Below are 15,661 nucleotides of genomic sequence, written 5' to 3'. Positions count from 1 at the left end.
TAGTTGGTCACTATGTCAGTGAAACCACTCCCTGGCATAGTGAAGCTCATATCACTGCAGCTCGGATTCAGATACAATCACGAAATAAAGACATATTTTTGCCGTGAGTATTCCATGGAGAAATAGTTGTAACCACTTCACTTTGCAGAACTAAAAATTGTTTATAAAAACATCGTGACTAATATGATTGCAACACTTCGTGAACCCACTGGAGGATAGGCACGGGTATTAATAAGATCTGGGTTGGGCTGCTTACTGCACTCCGAACTCCACTCCAACCGCCAGTTTATTGTCAACACTGCGGCTTTTCAAGCATGGGGCGTGCTCCAATTCTGTATGTCAACGAAGTCACTTATCCGATTCTGGCGGCGTTTGGTATCCCCGGTAAGTCTTAATTGGACTAATTCCTTTTTGATCGGTTCCAACAGCTCTTTGCGGTGATGGTTTCTTTCTTTCTCGTTTAACAATGTGAATTGCAATTAATAATGCAAGGATATTCAAAATTCATTACAGGAACGTGACCATACAGAAATTGTCGGGCAGGAAACAGACTAGAATGCAATTTACATAGATGCCCGAAGCTTGGATAACTAGAGGTGGTTTGTAACAGCATTGAAAAAGAGGAATGAGTATTGGTAATGGTGAAATGAGCAACGAATATTGAAGTAATTAAATTGGTTCGAGGCTGACGATGCTATATTGGAAGAATGGGGATCTCACATCAGCAGCGCAGGGTGTCTTGATGAAGATAGCAAGAGTTAAAGATGAAAATGGTTGTTTTCAATAACAGAGAGCAAACTACGATGTATCCGGCATATTTGGTGTTGCAGGGGTGGGCAGGGGATGTGCAGGAAGGAGCATTCAACCAAGTGAGACTGAAGAATGCAAGAATGGTAGGGCCAACTGAAGGAGTTTGAGGAAACATTACTTTGATCTGATATGATCACTGGACACTTAAAACATTGCGTGATTGCTTTTAAATTGAGCTAATATGACAAATTCGTCGCTAATCCTCTAATTGTGAGAAATAGAACATATTCGAAACCTCGGGCATGTGGTATATATGTGAGGAAAATTGTTTCAGGACTACGGTCGTTATGAAATCTTTGAAATTCATCATGAGCTTTGTTGAAAATTATTAATCTTGAAACATGAAAGCATTGCACGGATGTTGCCTCACATTATGGGAGTTTCCAGAATTTACCGTTCACGTTTTTGTAGGAAAAATAAATATCCTTGAAGTTACAGGAAGATCAATTTGAATTAAAAGTTGACGAAGTATATTTCAATTATGAAATCCTTATATAATCCGTCGAACTGAGCACGACTCTGTTAATACAACTCATCGGCCAGTGTGATAGAAGGGCTGAGCTCTTGGAATTCCATTTAAACATTATCTGTCTATATGCCTTTGTGGTTTCTCTCCATCACTGCCAACGGACTATGCAGCCTTAATGTTACATTAGTACTTCTGTTTAAATATTAATTTCGCTGTGTCTTTCTGTTTTCACCAGTTAATCTGCTGACGGCTGCGATTTTCTACCGGGGAAAGTGCGGTCTGTCCAGAGGAATGACGCGTTACATGATGGCGATGACGATCTCCGACCTGTTCGTTCTTATATTCCACGTGTTACTGCAAAAGATCTACATTTACTATCACCCTCATTCCTTCCTGACCCTCAGCACAGTGTGTCCATCTAATGTTTACCTGCGAATCGTTACGTTGGATTATTCCGTCTGGTTAACAGTGTCTTTTACCTTTGACCGCTTTGTCAGCATTTCTTGCCCGAAACTGAGACTCAGGTATTGTACGGACAGGACGGCCGCCGTGATTGTTGTGTCCTTGTGCGTGCTGAGCTGCTTAAAATATATTCCTTTTCACTTTATGTACGAACCACACTATGTCGTGGAAAAAGTGAACTACGGATGTCAGCCTATCTTCGATTATTTTACTTTCATTTGGTGGGTGGTTTTCTCCTGGATTTGTAGCACCTCTGTCTCCTTAATTCCATTTGTTCTGATCGTAGTCCTGAACGGGCTGACGATCAGGAACATTATAGCGTCTACTAGGGTCCGACGACGCCTGAAGGGGCATGATGGAAATGACTGTGAGATGGAGAGTCGGCGCAAGTCCATCATCTTGCTCTTCACCGTGTCCGGTACTTACATACTGATGTGGACTACGGAAACTATCACCTTCATCTGCACTCGAGTCACAGTTAATTTCTTGGACGAAAATCTCACAAGCCCCTCTTTTATCGCCAATGAGGTAGGGGTCTTACTGATGCTCTTCAGCTCCTGCGTCAACACGTGGATCTATGGAATGACCCAGAGGAAGTTCAGGCAGGAGGTGAAGAACACGCTTCATTGTTTAACTCTGTCTGTTGTTGATCCGATGCCACTGACGCAGCAGCGGACCTAGAGCCGGAGGACGAATATGACGTTGTCGTTCACATAACTGCTTCACAATTTGGAGCCAGGTTGTGCTTTTCGCCCTTGCAAATCGATGCATTGAACAGGATTCTTCGTAGAAACAGATTTTACACGTTTTGGACAATGCTAGTTCTTCCTATATGATTTTAAAAAACAAAACGTAAAGAATTATTTCGTTATGGGTGTGTTATATGTTCCAACAAATTAAGAGAAATGTGCCAGGCATCTTTATTTTCTCAAACCCGTCTATGTTCTTACTTCAACCACCAAAGGAACAAAAATAATGTCTGACTCTGTATGTAATAACGTCTTATATGTTACCGTTATTGATTTAAGATAATTGCTTGATTGTCCTGTGTTCCGTACCGATAATTATGTTCACTCAACCAGTGCCCTGAATCGTTTTCTTTTACATTAAAGATCATGATCCTGTTCTTTTCTTACTAAGCATTTTGTCTGCAATCATCTATTTCTGTGGTAACGTAATTTTAACTGTCTCGGAGTGTTCAAGTATAGTTTTGCCTGGCCGCAACTGATCTGATCGTGATGAATCTGACATCTGCAATCGGCTAATCGTCGATACATTCGACTGAATTACCCTAATCTGCAATGTGAATATTCCATGTCTCAATTTCTTATTTCTTTATCCCACCTTGCAATAACATCAGCCATTTTTTGACAAAAGTCATTCACCCCTGTTTCTAGGTGCTCCCATCCACATTCCGTCTTCTTGGCCTGTTTCCTAGAAAACAACGTCATAATCTTGCCTTAGACGTTGAACAGAGAAAAGATGATCAAAAAAGTTTTCCTGAACATATTACAGACACTCACCGTCATTTTATCGGATGTTACTGCCGTCATATGGCATGTTTGTGTAATTAATTTCACCGATTATAATCACCATACCACTTTTCAGAAACCCCGCAAATACTTACTCCAATATCCTTCCCACTAACAATCCTTGCTAGGATCACCCATGCATTGTTTTCTGACAATGAGATTAATGCGTTCCATGACCACATCTTTACAAAGTAACTTTTCGAATGCAGTTCTTTTCTGTTTTAATACTGGTTTCATTTGTTATTGCATTACAGTAGAGTCAGTTTGATTAATTGTGTTCGCAAAACCACAGCTTCGTTGATGGTACGAATTGTTTTTTCCATACTGCAATACGACTTTAATTCAACCCTTTGTTTACTTTCTCTTGCTCACTTATGCATGTTACTGGAGCTCTGTTTGTCTTTCAGAATTCGTTTTTCAGTTTTTCTCCTTTTATGTTATGTTACAATATTAAGCCATAAGACCACAAAATGTAGGAGGAGAAATATGTAATTTGGCCCATCGAATCCTCTCTGCCATTTCATCCTTGCTGGTCTATTTTTTCCCCTCTCAACCCTTATTTCCTACCTTCTACCTGTATCCCTTCATGTCCACGAATCAAGAGTCTGTGAACCTCTGCCTTAAATATTTGTAAAGAACTGGCCTCCACAGCCGACTGTAGAAAAGAATTCCAGCGATACCCCACGTTTTGACTGAAGAAATTCCGAATATTCTGTGTTCTACAAGAACACGCTTCTATTCTGAGGCAGTCCCCTCTACTCTTAGACTCTCCCACCATAGGAAACATCTCCGCATTCACGTTATCAGGACCTTTCAAAATACATTATAGGTCACCTCTCATTCTTCTCAATTCTGGTGAATACACACCCAGAACCCACAATTGCTCGTCACGACAAGCCATTTAATCCTGGAATTATTTTCGTGAATCGCCTTTGAACTATTTTCAGTGTCTGCATATCCTTTCTAAGAAAACTACTCACAATACTCCAAGGGAGGCCTCACTAGTTATTTATAAAGTCTGAACAGTACATCCTTACTTTCATATTCTAGTCCTCTGAAATGAATACTGATATCGTATTTGTCTTCGTCACCTGCGACTCAATCTGCAAATTGACCGTTGGAAAATCCTACACAAGCACTCCCAGGATTCTTTGCATTGCAGAGTTTTGAAGTGCATGACCATACACTTCCCGACAGTGTATTCCATATACCACTCTTTGCCCACTCTCCTATTATATCGATGTCCTTCTGTAGACTCTCTACTTCCTCAGAGCCAGCTGCCCCTTCACCCATTATCACATCTTTTGCAAAATTTGTAATAAATTCATCATTTTCACAATCAAAATATTTGACATAAAACATAAAAAGCATCGGTCCCAACCTTGTGGAACACCACCAGCCACCGATAGCAAATCAGAAAAGGACCCCTTCTATTGCCACTCTTTCCACCCTGCCATTGGGCCTCTGCTTTATGCATGCTAGTATTCTTTTCTTGCCTTTTAACATCTTAAGCACCCCATAGGTGGCATTTGCCAAAGGCCTTCTGAGAATCTAAGTACACAATACCTGTCCATTCTTCTTTGTTTATCCAGCTTGTTATTCTTCAAGAACTCCAACAAGTTTGTTGGGCAAAGATTTTCCTTGCGAAAACCAAGCTGACTACGACCAATTTTATCAAGTGCCTGTAGGTACACCAAAACCACATCCTTAACAATCAACTCTAACATTTTCCAAACCACGGAGGTCCAGGAACTGGTCTATAATTTCGTTTCTTCCGTTCTCTCCTTTCCTGGAGTGTGGAGTGACATTTTTAATTTTCCACTATTCCCGGAAAAATTCCAGAATCTAGTGATTCTAATCTCTCCAGAATCTCTTCAGCCACCACTTCCACGATTATAGGATGTACTCTATCAGGGGTCAAATGACTTATCTACCTTCAGACCTTTCAATTTCCGAGGACGCTGCTCCCTCGTGATCGCAATTTCACACCCCTCTTACCGACGACAGTCTCGGAATTCCACCGTTTTGCTAGTGTCTTCCGCTGTGAAGACTGATGCAAAATATGTATTCATTTAATCCGTTATTTCTTTGTCCCCATTGCTACCTCTCTGGTATCATTTTCCATTGGTCCGTTATCCACCCTTGCCTCTCTTTTCTACCGTATGCACCTGAAGAAACGTTTGGTAACCTGTGTAGTATTACTGTCTTGCTTACTTTCGTATTCCATCTTTTGCTTCTTAATAACTTCTTAGGTGCCTTTTGTTGGTTTTCAAATGCTTCCCTATCATCTAAAATCCCATGAACTTTTGCAGTATTATATACCCCTCCCTTTGGCTTTTATGTTGGCTTTGACTTCTCTTTTTAGTAACGGTTATGTCATCTTGCATTTAGAATATTTCTTAATCTTTGCGATGCATATATTTCCTACCTTCCGAATTGCTTCGAGTTATCCCTGCCAGCGTCCATTTGCAATGAATTTTGGTCATCTCCTCTCTCGTGCCTCTGTAACTCCCTTACAGAGAACCTAATACATTCTTCACAACGTTTATGGTGAATACGATAATATGATCATTTGTCCTGACGGTTCTTTTACAATACACTCTCGAATCTTTTTCTGATTTATTGATCAATACCCTATCCAGAATCTTGAATCCCTGGTGGGCTCAACAACTAGCTGCTCTAAAAACCATCGGTAGGCAATCTAGAAATTCCCCTTTTTGGTATCCAACAACAACCTGAATTTACCAGCATATTGAAGGTATTGTCATCAACCTTCGGCTACTTCGGCTTGACCCTCCATCTTCAGTACGTGAACCATATTTTAAGCACACTGGAGTCAATTTGGAGAGGCTGAACAGCAACAATCTGAAACAAATTATACGGCACTATATCATCTCACTATCCATACCTCCAATCTTTGCCTTCCTGCAAAATTACTAATCAACCCAATTACATTTCCGTCCACACAACGTATATCTATTACAAACAACAGAGGTCTGCAATACTGATACTTTCGGAGCACCCGGTCAAAATAACGCTCTCTCACCATCATCTGCTGTCTTCTATGGAAACGCAGACTTTAAGTCGAATCTGTGCAGTTTTCATTGATCTCATAAATGCAAGTTTCTGAATCTGCCTTGTATGAGGGACTTCGCTAATCGCCATATATACAACATCCACTGCTTAGCCTCATAAATTATTTTCGTCAGCATTTCAGAGAAGACTTCGGTTACACATTGTCATGCTGATGATCTCTGAACAAATATGTTTTCTTACTAGATGCATCTTCTTCAATAATTTCCTCACTACTGAGGCAAATCTGGGACAGAAAATATTTTATGCTGGACATTTCGATCTTCCAGTTGAAATATCCGCAAAGGTTCACCTTCAGTCCTTTCCCATTGCTTCTTTCGCCCGTTCTGCACGAGGCACTTTTATCGCCCTATCTGAATAATTGCCCCTTTGTATCTGTTAGGCATCCATGCTGTTCGATTTCAAATTGTATCTGAAATTCTTCGGTATTGTAACCACTAATGCTTCCGGGGACGTTATCCGTAGAATTTTTTAACAGTACATCTACCTCATGCCATATAATTGAAAGCAAATGAATCAGTTTTTAAGTAGCTTATGTAACAGATTTTGTCAGACACATTTGCTTATGGGCATTCTGCTTTCCTGGCCCTTGACACTCTGCAGCCACTTCTATAATAGCTCTTAGGTGAAACGAATTTCTTGTTGCTTGGGCTCAGAAGGGTAGTGGTTAGCGGGATAGGGAGCGGGGTGGTGGAAAAGCGTGGCAGGGCTTCTGATTTGCGTATCATTGAGCCCTCTTCTGGATAACGCGCTTCCTATACAAATGGATAGCGTACTCCTGAACTCTACAGCGACCAGTGCCCTTGCAGGCTAGTTTCCTTGAAACGATAGGGAGGGCTTAAACATGGTTGGCAGGGAGACGGGAGGAAGAGTGCTGAATCAGATGACGTTGAAGTTGGTGCAAAGATAGAGACAATGTGCAGAGTGACTGTGAGGAGGGATAGGCAATGGATAGTGCATAACATTAATTAGTTAGATAGGTTGAAATATGTTTAATGGGAGCGGCATTAAGAACAAGGTTGATGTATAGGAAGGATGTGGAAGCATTGGAAAGGGTACAGGGGAGAATTACCAGGATGCTGCCTGCTTTCGAGAGTATGGATAATGATCAGAGATTAAGGGAGCTAGGGCTTTACTCTTTGGAGAGAAGGAGGATGAGAGGAGACATGATAGAGGTGTACAAGATATTAAGAGGAATAGATGGAGTGGATAGCCAGTGCCTTTTCTCCAGGGCACCACTACTCAGTACAAGAGGACATGACTTTAAGGTAAGGGGAGGGAGGTTCAAGGGGGATATTAGAGGAGGGTTTTTTACTCAGTGGTTGGTGCGTGGAATGCACTGGTTGAGTCAGTGGTGGAGGCAGATACACTAGTGAAGTTTAAGAGACTACTGGACAGGTATATGGAGGAATTAAAGGTTGGGGGTTATATGGGAGGCAGGGTTTGAGGGTCGGCACAACATTGTGGGCCGAAGGGCCTTTAATATGCTGTACTATTCTATGTTCTATGTTCTACATAGAGCATGAATTATTGCTCGAAATTGTGATATTATTTTCATTATCGACTTGCGAAAGCTGTGCATTAGCTGCTTGATATTCCAGAGTTTAGTTGTTTCTTAAGGGATTGATGAGTGGATTGAAAGATGAGGAGTTAGGCCTTGCTAACAAGGGATACAAAAGGAGATGTGGACAATGCGGAAGTCTTGGAGTGGTAATCTACTGAGTTAGAGTGGATAGAAATCCGAAACAGGAAGGCTGTAGTTTATCTACCGGGAGTATTTTATGGGTCTGTCCAGTAGTAACCGGGCAGGAATGGCTGCTAGAGGTTCCGAGAATTATGTATGTGAATACTGACATGGTGGGAAGTAAGAGATTGCTAATTACGCCCATTGTAACAGACGCGGAAACGGAGTGATCATAAACTGAGTCAGTGTTGGTAGACGTCAGAAATAGAAAGGGAGCAGCAACTCCACTGGAAGTATTCTGCCAACCTCTAATGGTACCGAAGCGAATAAGAATACAGATTCGTAAAGGAGGTTAAATAGCACGGTTAATGACTATCGCCTGTTAGCACACACATCTACAGTGATGAAATGCTATAAGAGGTTGGTCATGACTAGACGGAACTCCTGCCTCGGGAAGGACATGAAACTATTGCAATTTGCCTATCATCACAATAGGTCAACGGCAGATGCAATCTCACTGGCTCTTCACACAGTCTTAAACCACCTGGACAGCACAAACACCCACGTCAGAATGCTGTTCATCAACTGTAGCTCAGCATTTAATACCATCATTCCCACAACCCTGTTTGAGAAGTTACGGAACCTGGGCCTGTATACGTCCCTCTGCAATTGGATCCTCGACTTCCTAACTGGAAGACCACTATCTGTGCCGATTGGTGATAACATTGCTTCCTCGCTGACGATCAACATTGGTGTACATCAGCAGTGTGTGCTTAGCCCATTGTTCTACTCTCTCTATATCCATGACTGTGTGGCTAGGCATAGCTCAAATGCCATCTATAAATTTGCTGATGATTCAACCATTGTTGGTAGGATCTCAGCTGGAGACGAGAGGGCCTACTGGAGTGAGAGATGCAACTGGTGGAGTGGTGTCGCGTCAACAACATTGCCCTCAACGTCAATAAGACGAAAGAGCTGATTGTCGACTTCATGAACGGTAAGGCAGAGTAACCCACACCAATTCACATAGAGGGATCCGAAGTGGAGAGAGTGAGCAGTTTCAAGTTCCTGGCTGTCAAGATCTCCGAGGATCTAACCTGGTCCCAACATATCAATGCAGTTATAAAGAAGGCAAGGCAGTGACTATACTTCATTAAGAGTTTGAAGTGATTTGGTATGTTAACAACTACACTCAGAAACGTCTATAGATATACTGTAGATAGCATTCTGACAGGCCGCATCACTGTCTGGTATGGGGGTAGGGGGGCGAGGGGTGGGGGATACTGCAAAGAGGGTGCAGAGGATTGCAAATTTAGTCGGCTCCATCTTGGGTACTAGCCTACAAATTACTCAGGATATCTTCAAGGAGTAGTGTCTCAGAGAGGCAGTGTCAATTATTAAGGACCTCCAGCATCCTGGGCATGCCCTGTTCTCACTGCTACCATCAGGTAGGAGGTACAAAGGCCTGAAGGCACACACTGAGTGATTCAGGAACATCGGTTTCCTAAACGGACATTCAACTACTTCATTTTAAAAAATATATATTATTTCTGTGCACAATTTTTAATCTATTCTATTTAATACTGTAATTAATTAACTTATTTATCTAATAATTAATTAATTAATATTATATTGTTTCTTCTTCTTCTGTATTATATTAAGCTGCTGCTAATTTAACAGATTTTACGACACATGCCGGTGATAATAAACTTAATTCTGATTATTGTCACGGGTGTCTTGAGCTTCCCTAATTTTGATTGTCAGCTCCTTAGTCTAAAATGTTTAGGGTTTAGATGGAACAAAGTTTCTTATATGTGTCCAAGAAGGGCTCCTGTCACAGCATGTGGACAGGTCAACCAGTGGAAATGTCATTCTGGATCGAGTACTGTGTAATGAATCCTAATCAGGTGAGATACTTCTCGGTGAGCGAACATTTCGGCGATAGTGACCACAACGTCCCGTCCTTTAGCATCGCCATGAATAATGATAAAAGCAAAGGGTCTGCCAGAATATTTAACCTGGAGAGAGATGACGGCAATGGCTTAGGGAACGTAAACTGATTGCATATGTTTTCAGGACACTGCAATGCGGAAACTTGGAGGTTCTTTAGGTAGCAGTTTCATGGGATTTTGGATAGGTTTCTCCATTGAAACAGAGATGTGAAGGATCCATGGATAGAAAGAGGTTTGGAACATCTAAGCAAGTGGAAGAAGGAAGCATAATGTTTGCGAAGCAACGGTTAGTCAAGGCTTTAGTGTTATTTACATTGTAACCAGGAAGTATCTTAAGATTGGACAGGAGGTCCAGAACGATTCATGTGAAGGCCTTGTCAAGTAAGACTACAGTTAAATCCAATGATTTTTGCAGGCGAAAACAAGAGGAATACTAGACTGAGGATAGGCCCGATCAGGGAGCGAAGTGCAAACATGTGCATGGGATGGGAGGAGATTGGGAAGATCCTTGATATTTACTTTGCTTCAGTGTTCAACAGTGAGGTGGATCTTGTTGAATGTGATGTCAGCGTAGAACAGGCAGAACAGGAGGAATTCCGGCCCGGGAGGCTATGTCCTTATCCAACAGATTTCCCTCGGCACCGGAGTCCATCATGGCGAATAGAGACAGGGACTGTTGGTGATACTTCACAGTAGTTTGGATCTGCATCCGGGTTTGGGGGACAGAAGGGAATGTCTGCTGGCTCACCAGTGGGAATTAGTGGGAACTTAGACGGAAAGCTTTTAAAAACACCAGGAGGGGACTAAGAAGTCTTTAAGAAGGAAAAGGTGGAAAATAATAGTAAGCTAGCCAATAATACTAAAGAGTATATTAAAAGCTTCTTCAGATACATAAACTGTAAAAGGGAGGCGACAGTGGATATTCGACAGCTGGGAAACGATGTTGGAGAAGTAATAATGGGGGACAAGGAAATGGCGGACGAACATAAAAAGTATTTGCGTCATTCTTCACTGTGGAAGACATTAGCAGTATGATGGAGGTGCCAGGTGTCAGGAGACATGAACTGTGTGAAGCTACCTTAACTAGAGAGAAGGCTCTTGGGAAACTGAAAGACTGAAGGTAGATAAGTCAAGACAAGATGGCGTACATCTCCTAGTTCTGAACTAGGTGGCTGAAGAGATTGCAGAGATATTATTAGTGGTCTTTAACGAATACCTGGATACTGGAATGGGTCCGCAAGACTGGAAAATTACAAACGACATGCCACACTTCAAGAAGGGAGAGAAGTAGAAGGAAGGAAACTATAAGCCAGTTAAGCTGACCTCAGTGGTCGAGAAGATGCTATCGGTTATTAAGAATGAGCTCTCAGGGGACATGGAGGCGCATGATAAAATAGGTCATAGTATGGTTTCCTCACGAGAAAACCTTGCCAGACAGATTTGTTGGAAATCTATAAAGAAATAATAGGCAGTATAGGCATAGGAGAATCAGTTGATAGAAACATAGAAAACCTACAGCACAACACAGGCCCTTCGGCCCACAAGGTTGTGCAGAACATATCCCTACCCTACCTATAGTCCTCTGTTTTTCTAAGCTCCACGTACCTGCACAAAACATATCCGCCTCCACCACTTTTGCCGGCAGCCAATTCCGCGCACTCTCTGCATAAAAAAATCTTAACCGTGACATCTCCTATTTATCTGCTCCCCAGAACCTTAAACCTGTGTCCCCTTGTGGCAACCGTTTCAGCCCTGGGAAAAAGCCTCTGACTATCCACACGATCAACGCTTCTCAACATCTTATAAACCTCTATCAGGTCACCTGCCATCCTCTGTCGCTCCAAGAAGAAAAGGCCGAGTTCCCTCAACCTATCCCCATAAGACATGCTCCCCAATCCACGCAATACCCTTGTAAATCTCCTCTGCACCCTTTCTATGGCTTCCACATCCTTCTTGTAGTGAGGCATCCAAAACTGAACACAATTGAGGTCACACCATTTGGCTCTCAGCTCGTTATTCCAATTCCACGAATTGATGAAGGCCAATACACCGTACGCCTTCTTAAGCATGCAGTCAACCTGCAGAGCTGCTTTGAGAGTCCTATGGACTCGGACCCTAAGATCCCTCTGATCCTCCACACTACCAAAAGTCTTACCATTAATGCTATATTCTGCCATCATATTTGACCTACCAAAATGAACCATTTCACACCCATCTGGGTTGAACTCTATCTGTCACTTCTCAGCCCAGTTTTGCATTCTATCAATGTCCCGCTGTAACCTCTAACAGCCCTCCACAGTATCCACAACTCCACCAACCTTGGTGTGATCAGCAATCTTACTAACCCATCCTTCCACGTCCTTATCCAGGTCATTTATAAAAATCACGAAGAGTAAGGGTCCCAGAACAGATCCGTGAGGCACTCCACTGATGACCGACCTCCATGCAGAATATGACCCGTCTACAACTACTCTTTGCCATCTGTGGCAAGTCAGTTCTGGATCCACAAAGCAATGTCCCCTTGGATCCCATGCACCCTTACTTTCTCAATAAGCTTTGCATGGGGTACCTTAGCAAATGCCTTGCCAAAATCCATATACACTACATCTACCGCTTTTCCTTCATCAATACGTTTAGTCGCATCCTCGAAAAAATGTCGTATGTTTGGAATTATAACCATATAACCATATAACAATCACAGAACGGAAACAGGCCATTCCGGCCCTCCTAGTCCGTGCCGGACTCTTAATCTCACCTAGTCCCACCTACCCGCACTCAGCACATAACCCTCCACTCCTTTCCTGTCCATATACCTATCCAATTTTACCTTAAATGACACAACTGAACTGGCCTCTACTACTTCTACAGGAAGCTCATTCCACACAGCTATCAGTCTCTGAGTAAAGAAATACCCCCTCGTGTTTCCCTTAAACTTTTGCCCCCTAACTCTCAAATCATGTCCTCTTGTTTGAATCTCCCCTACTCTCAATGGAAACAGCCTATTCACGTCAACTCTATCTATCTCTCTCAAAATTTTAAATACCTCGATCAAATCCCCCCTCAACCTTCTACGCTCCAATGAATGGAGACCTAACTTGTTCAACCTTTCTCTGTAACTTAAGTGCTGAAACTCAGGTAACATCCTAGTAAATCGTCTCTGCACTCTCTCTAATTTATTGATATCTTTCCTATAATTCAGTGACCAGAACTGAACACAATATTCCAAATTTGGCCTTACCAATGCCTTGTACAATTTTGACATTACATCCCAACTTCTGTACTCAATGCTCTGATTTATAAAGGCCAGCGTTCCAAAAGACTTCGTCACCACCCTATCTACATGAGACTCCACTTTCAGGGAACTATGCACTGTTATTCCTAGATCTCTCTGTTCTACTGCATTCCTCAATGCCCTACCATTTACCCTGTATGTTCTATTTGGATTATTCCTGCCAAAATGTAGAACCTCACACTTCTCAGCATTAAACTCCATCTGCCAACGTTCAGCCCATTCTTCTAACCGGCATTAATCTCCCTGCAAGCTTTGAAAACCCACCTCATTATCCACAACACCTCCTACCTTAGTATCATCAGCATACTTACTAATCCAATTTACCACCCAATCATCCAGATCATTTATGTATATTACAAACAACATTGGGCCCAATACAGATCCCTGAGGCACCCCGCTAGTCACCGGCCTCCATCCCGATAAACAATTATCCACCACTACTCTCTGGCATCTCCCATCTAGCCACTGTTGAATCCATTTTATTCCTCCAGCATTAATACCTAACGACTGAACCTTCTTAACTAACCTTCCATGTGGAAATTTGTCAAAGGCCTTGCTGAAGTCCATATAGACTACATCCACTGCCTTACCCTAGTCAACATTCCTCGTAACTACTTCAAAAAATTCAATAAGGTTTGCCAAACATGACCTTCCACGCACAAATCCATGCTGGCTACTGCTAATCAGATCCTGTCTATCCAGATAATTATAAATTCTATCTCTAAGAATACTTTCCATTAATTTACCCACCACTGATGTCAAACTGACAGGTCTATAATTGCCAGGCTTACTTCTAGAACCCTTTTTAAACAATGAAACCACATGAGCAATACGCCAATCCTCCGGCACAATCCCCGTTTCTAATGACATCTGAAAGATCTCCGTCAGAGCTCCTGCTATCTCTACACAAACTTCCCTCAAGGTCCTGGGGAATATCCTGTCAGGACCCGGAGATTTATCCACTTTTAAGTTTCTTAAAAGCGCCAGTGCTTCCACCTCTTTAATTGTCATAGGTTCCATAACTTCCTTACTTGTTTCCCACACCTTACACCATTCAATATCCTTCTCCTTAGTGAATACCGAAGAGAAGAAATCGTTCGAAATCTCTCCCATCTCCCTCGGCTCAACACATAGCTGACCACCCTGATTCTCTAAGGGACCAATTTTATCCCTCACTATCCTCTTGCTTTTAATATAACTGTAGAAGCCTTTCGGATTTAATTCCACCTTATTTGCCAAACCAAACTCGTAACTTCTTTTAGCTTTTCTAATCTCTTTCTTAAGATTCCTTTTACATTCTTTATATTCCTTGAGCAATTCCTTTATTCCATGCTGCCTATATCTATTGTAGACATCCCTCTTTTTTCGAACCAAGTTTCTAATATCCCTTGAAAACCATGGCGCTTTCAAACCTTTAACCTTTCCTTTCAACCTAACAGGAACATAAAGATTCTGTACCCTCATAATTTCACCCTTAAATGACCTCCATTTCTCTATTACATCCTTCCCATAAAACAACTTGACCCAATCCACTCTCGCTAAATCCCTGCGCATCTCCTCAAAGTTAGGCTTTCTCCAATCAAAAATCTCAACTCTAGGTCCAGTCCTGTCCTTCTCCATAATTACATTGAAGCTAATGCAAATTATATTATATTGAAGCTAATGCAAATTGCGGAAGGTATTTGGAAAGTTGGCACACAGGAGGCAGATTAACATGCAACGAACACGTGGTAGTACAGGAAGGATTCTAGCATGACAAAGCCGTGGAAAGCTGATTTGCAGAGGACAAAGGGTGGGATTAAAGGGAGCATTTTCTGTTGGCCGCCTTTGACTAGTGGTGTTCCACAGGGGTCTTAGTTGGGACCGATTTATTTTATGTTATATGTCAAAGATTTGGATGATAGTATTCATGGGTGTGTTGAAAGTTTGACGATGATATGAAGACAGGTGAAGGAGCAGTTTGTTTGGAAGGAGTAGAGTGGCTACAGGAGGAGCGAGCGGCATTAGAAGAATGGGCAAAGAAATGATAGACTGAATACAGTATGGTCATGTAATTTGGTATAAGAAATAAAGAGGTTAACTATTTTATAAATGTACACTACATACGAAAAATTGAGGTGCAAATTAAATTCTGAGTCCTCGTGCAGGATTTCCTAAAGGTTAATTTGCAGGTTGAATCTTTGGTGAGGAAGGCAAATGAAATGTTAGCGGTCATTTCAAGAGAAGGAGAATATAAAAGCAACTATGCAATAGTGAAACTATAAAACATTAGTGAGGCCTCAACTCGAGAATTATGAGCAGCTTTTGTCTGCTGATCTTAAAAAGGATACGCTGAAACCGGGGAGGGTTCAAAGGGGTTCACTAAGA

General features: G+C 41.9%; 1 protein-coding gene across 1 annotated transcript; it reads left to right on the top strand.

Moving 5' to 3' along the window:
• The first annotated feature begins 314 nt into the window (after positions 1 to 314).
• LOC140721078 (probable G-protein coupled receptor 139) lies at positions 315 to 2,422 on the top strand. Its single transcript, XM_073035948.1, has 2 exons — positions 315 to 384; positions 1,515 to 2,422. Exons 1-2 carry the CDS (start codon positions 315 to 317, stop codon positions 2,420 to 2,422), a joined length of 978 nt encoding a protein of 325 aa, XP_072892049.1.
• The last annotated feature ends 13,239 nt before the right edge of the window (positions 2,423 to 15,661 follow it).

The sequence above is a fragment of the Hemitrygon akajei genome, chromosome 2, assembly GCF_048418815.1.
Source record: "Hemitrygon akajei chromosome 2, sHemAka1.3, whole genome shotgun sequence".
Classification (NCBI taxonomy): Eukaryota; Metazoa; Chordata; class Chondrichthyes; order Myliobatiformes; family Dasyatidae; genus Hemitrygon; species Hemitrygon akajei.
Note: the sequence above shows the minus strand (reverse complement) of the source record. Positions and strands in the feature narration are given on the sequence as shown.

Coding starts and splice junctions, on each gene's coding strand:
- LOC140721078 (XM_073035948.1), top strand. CDS start 315: ATGGGGCGTGCTCCAATTCTGTATGTCAACGAAGTCACTTATCCGATT. Junction 385..1,514: donor GGCGGCGTTTGGTATCCCCG/GTAAGTCTTAAT, acceptor TGTTTTCACCAG/TTAATCTGCTGACGGCTGCG.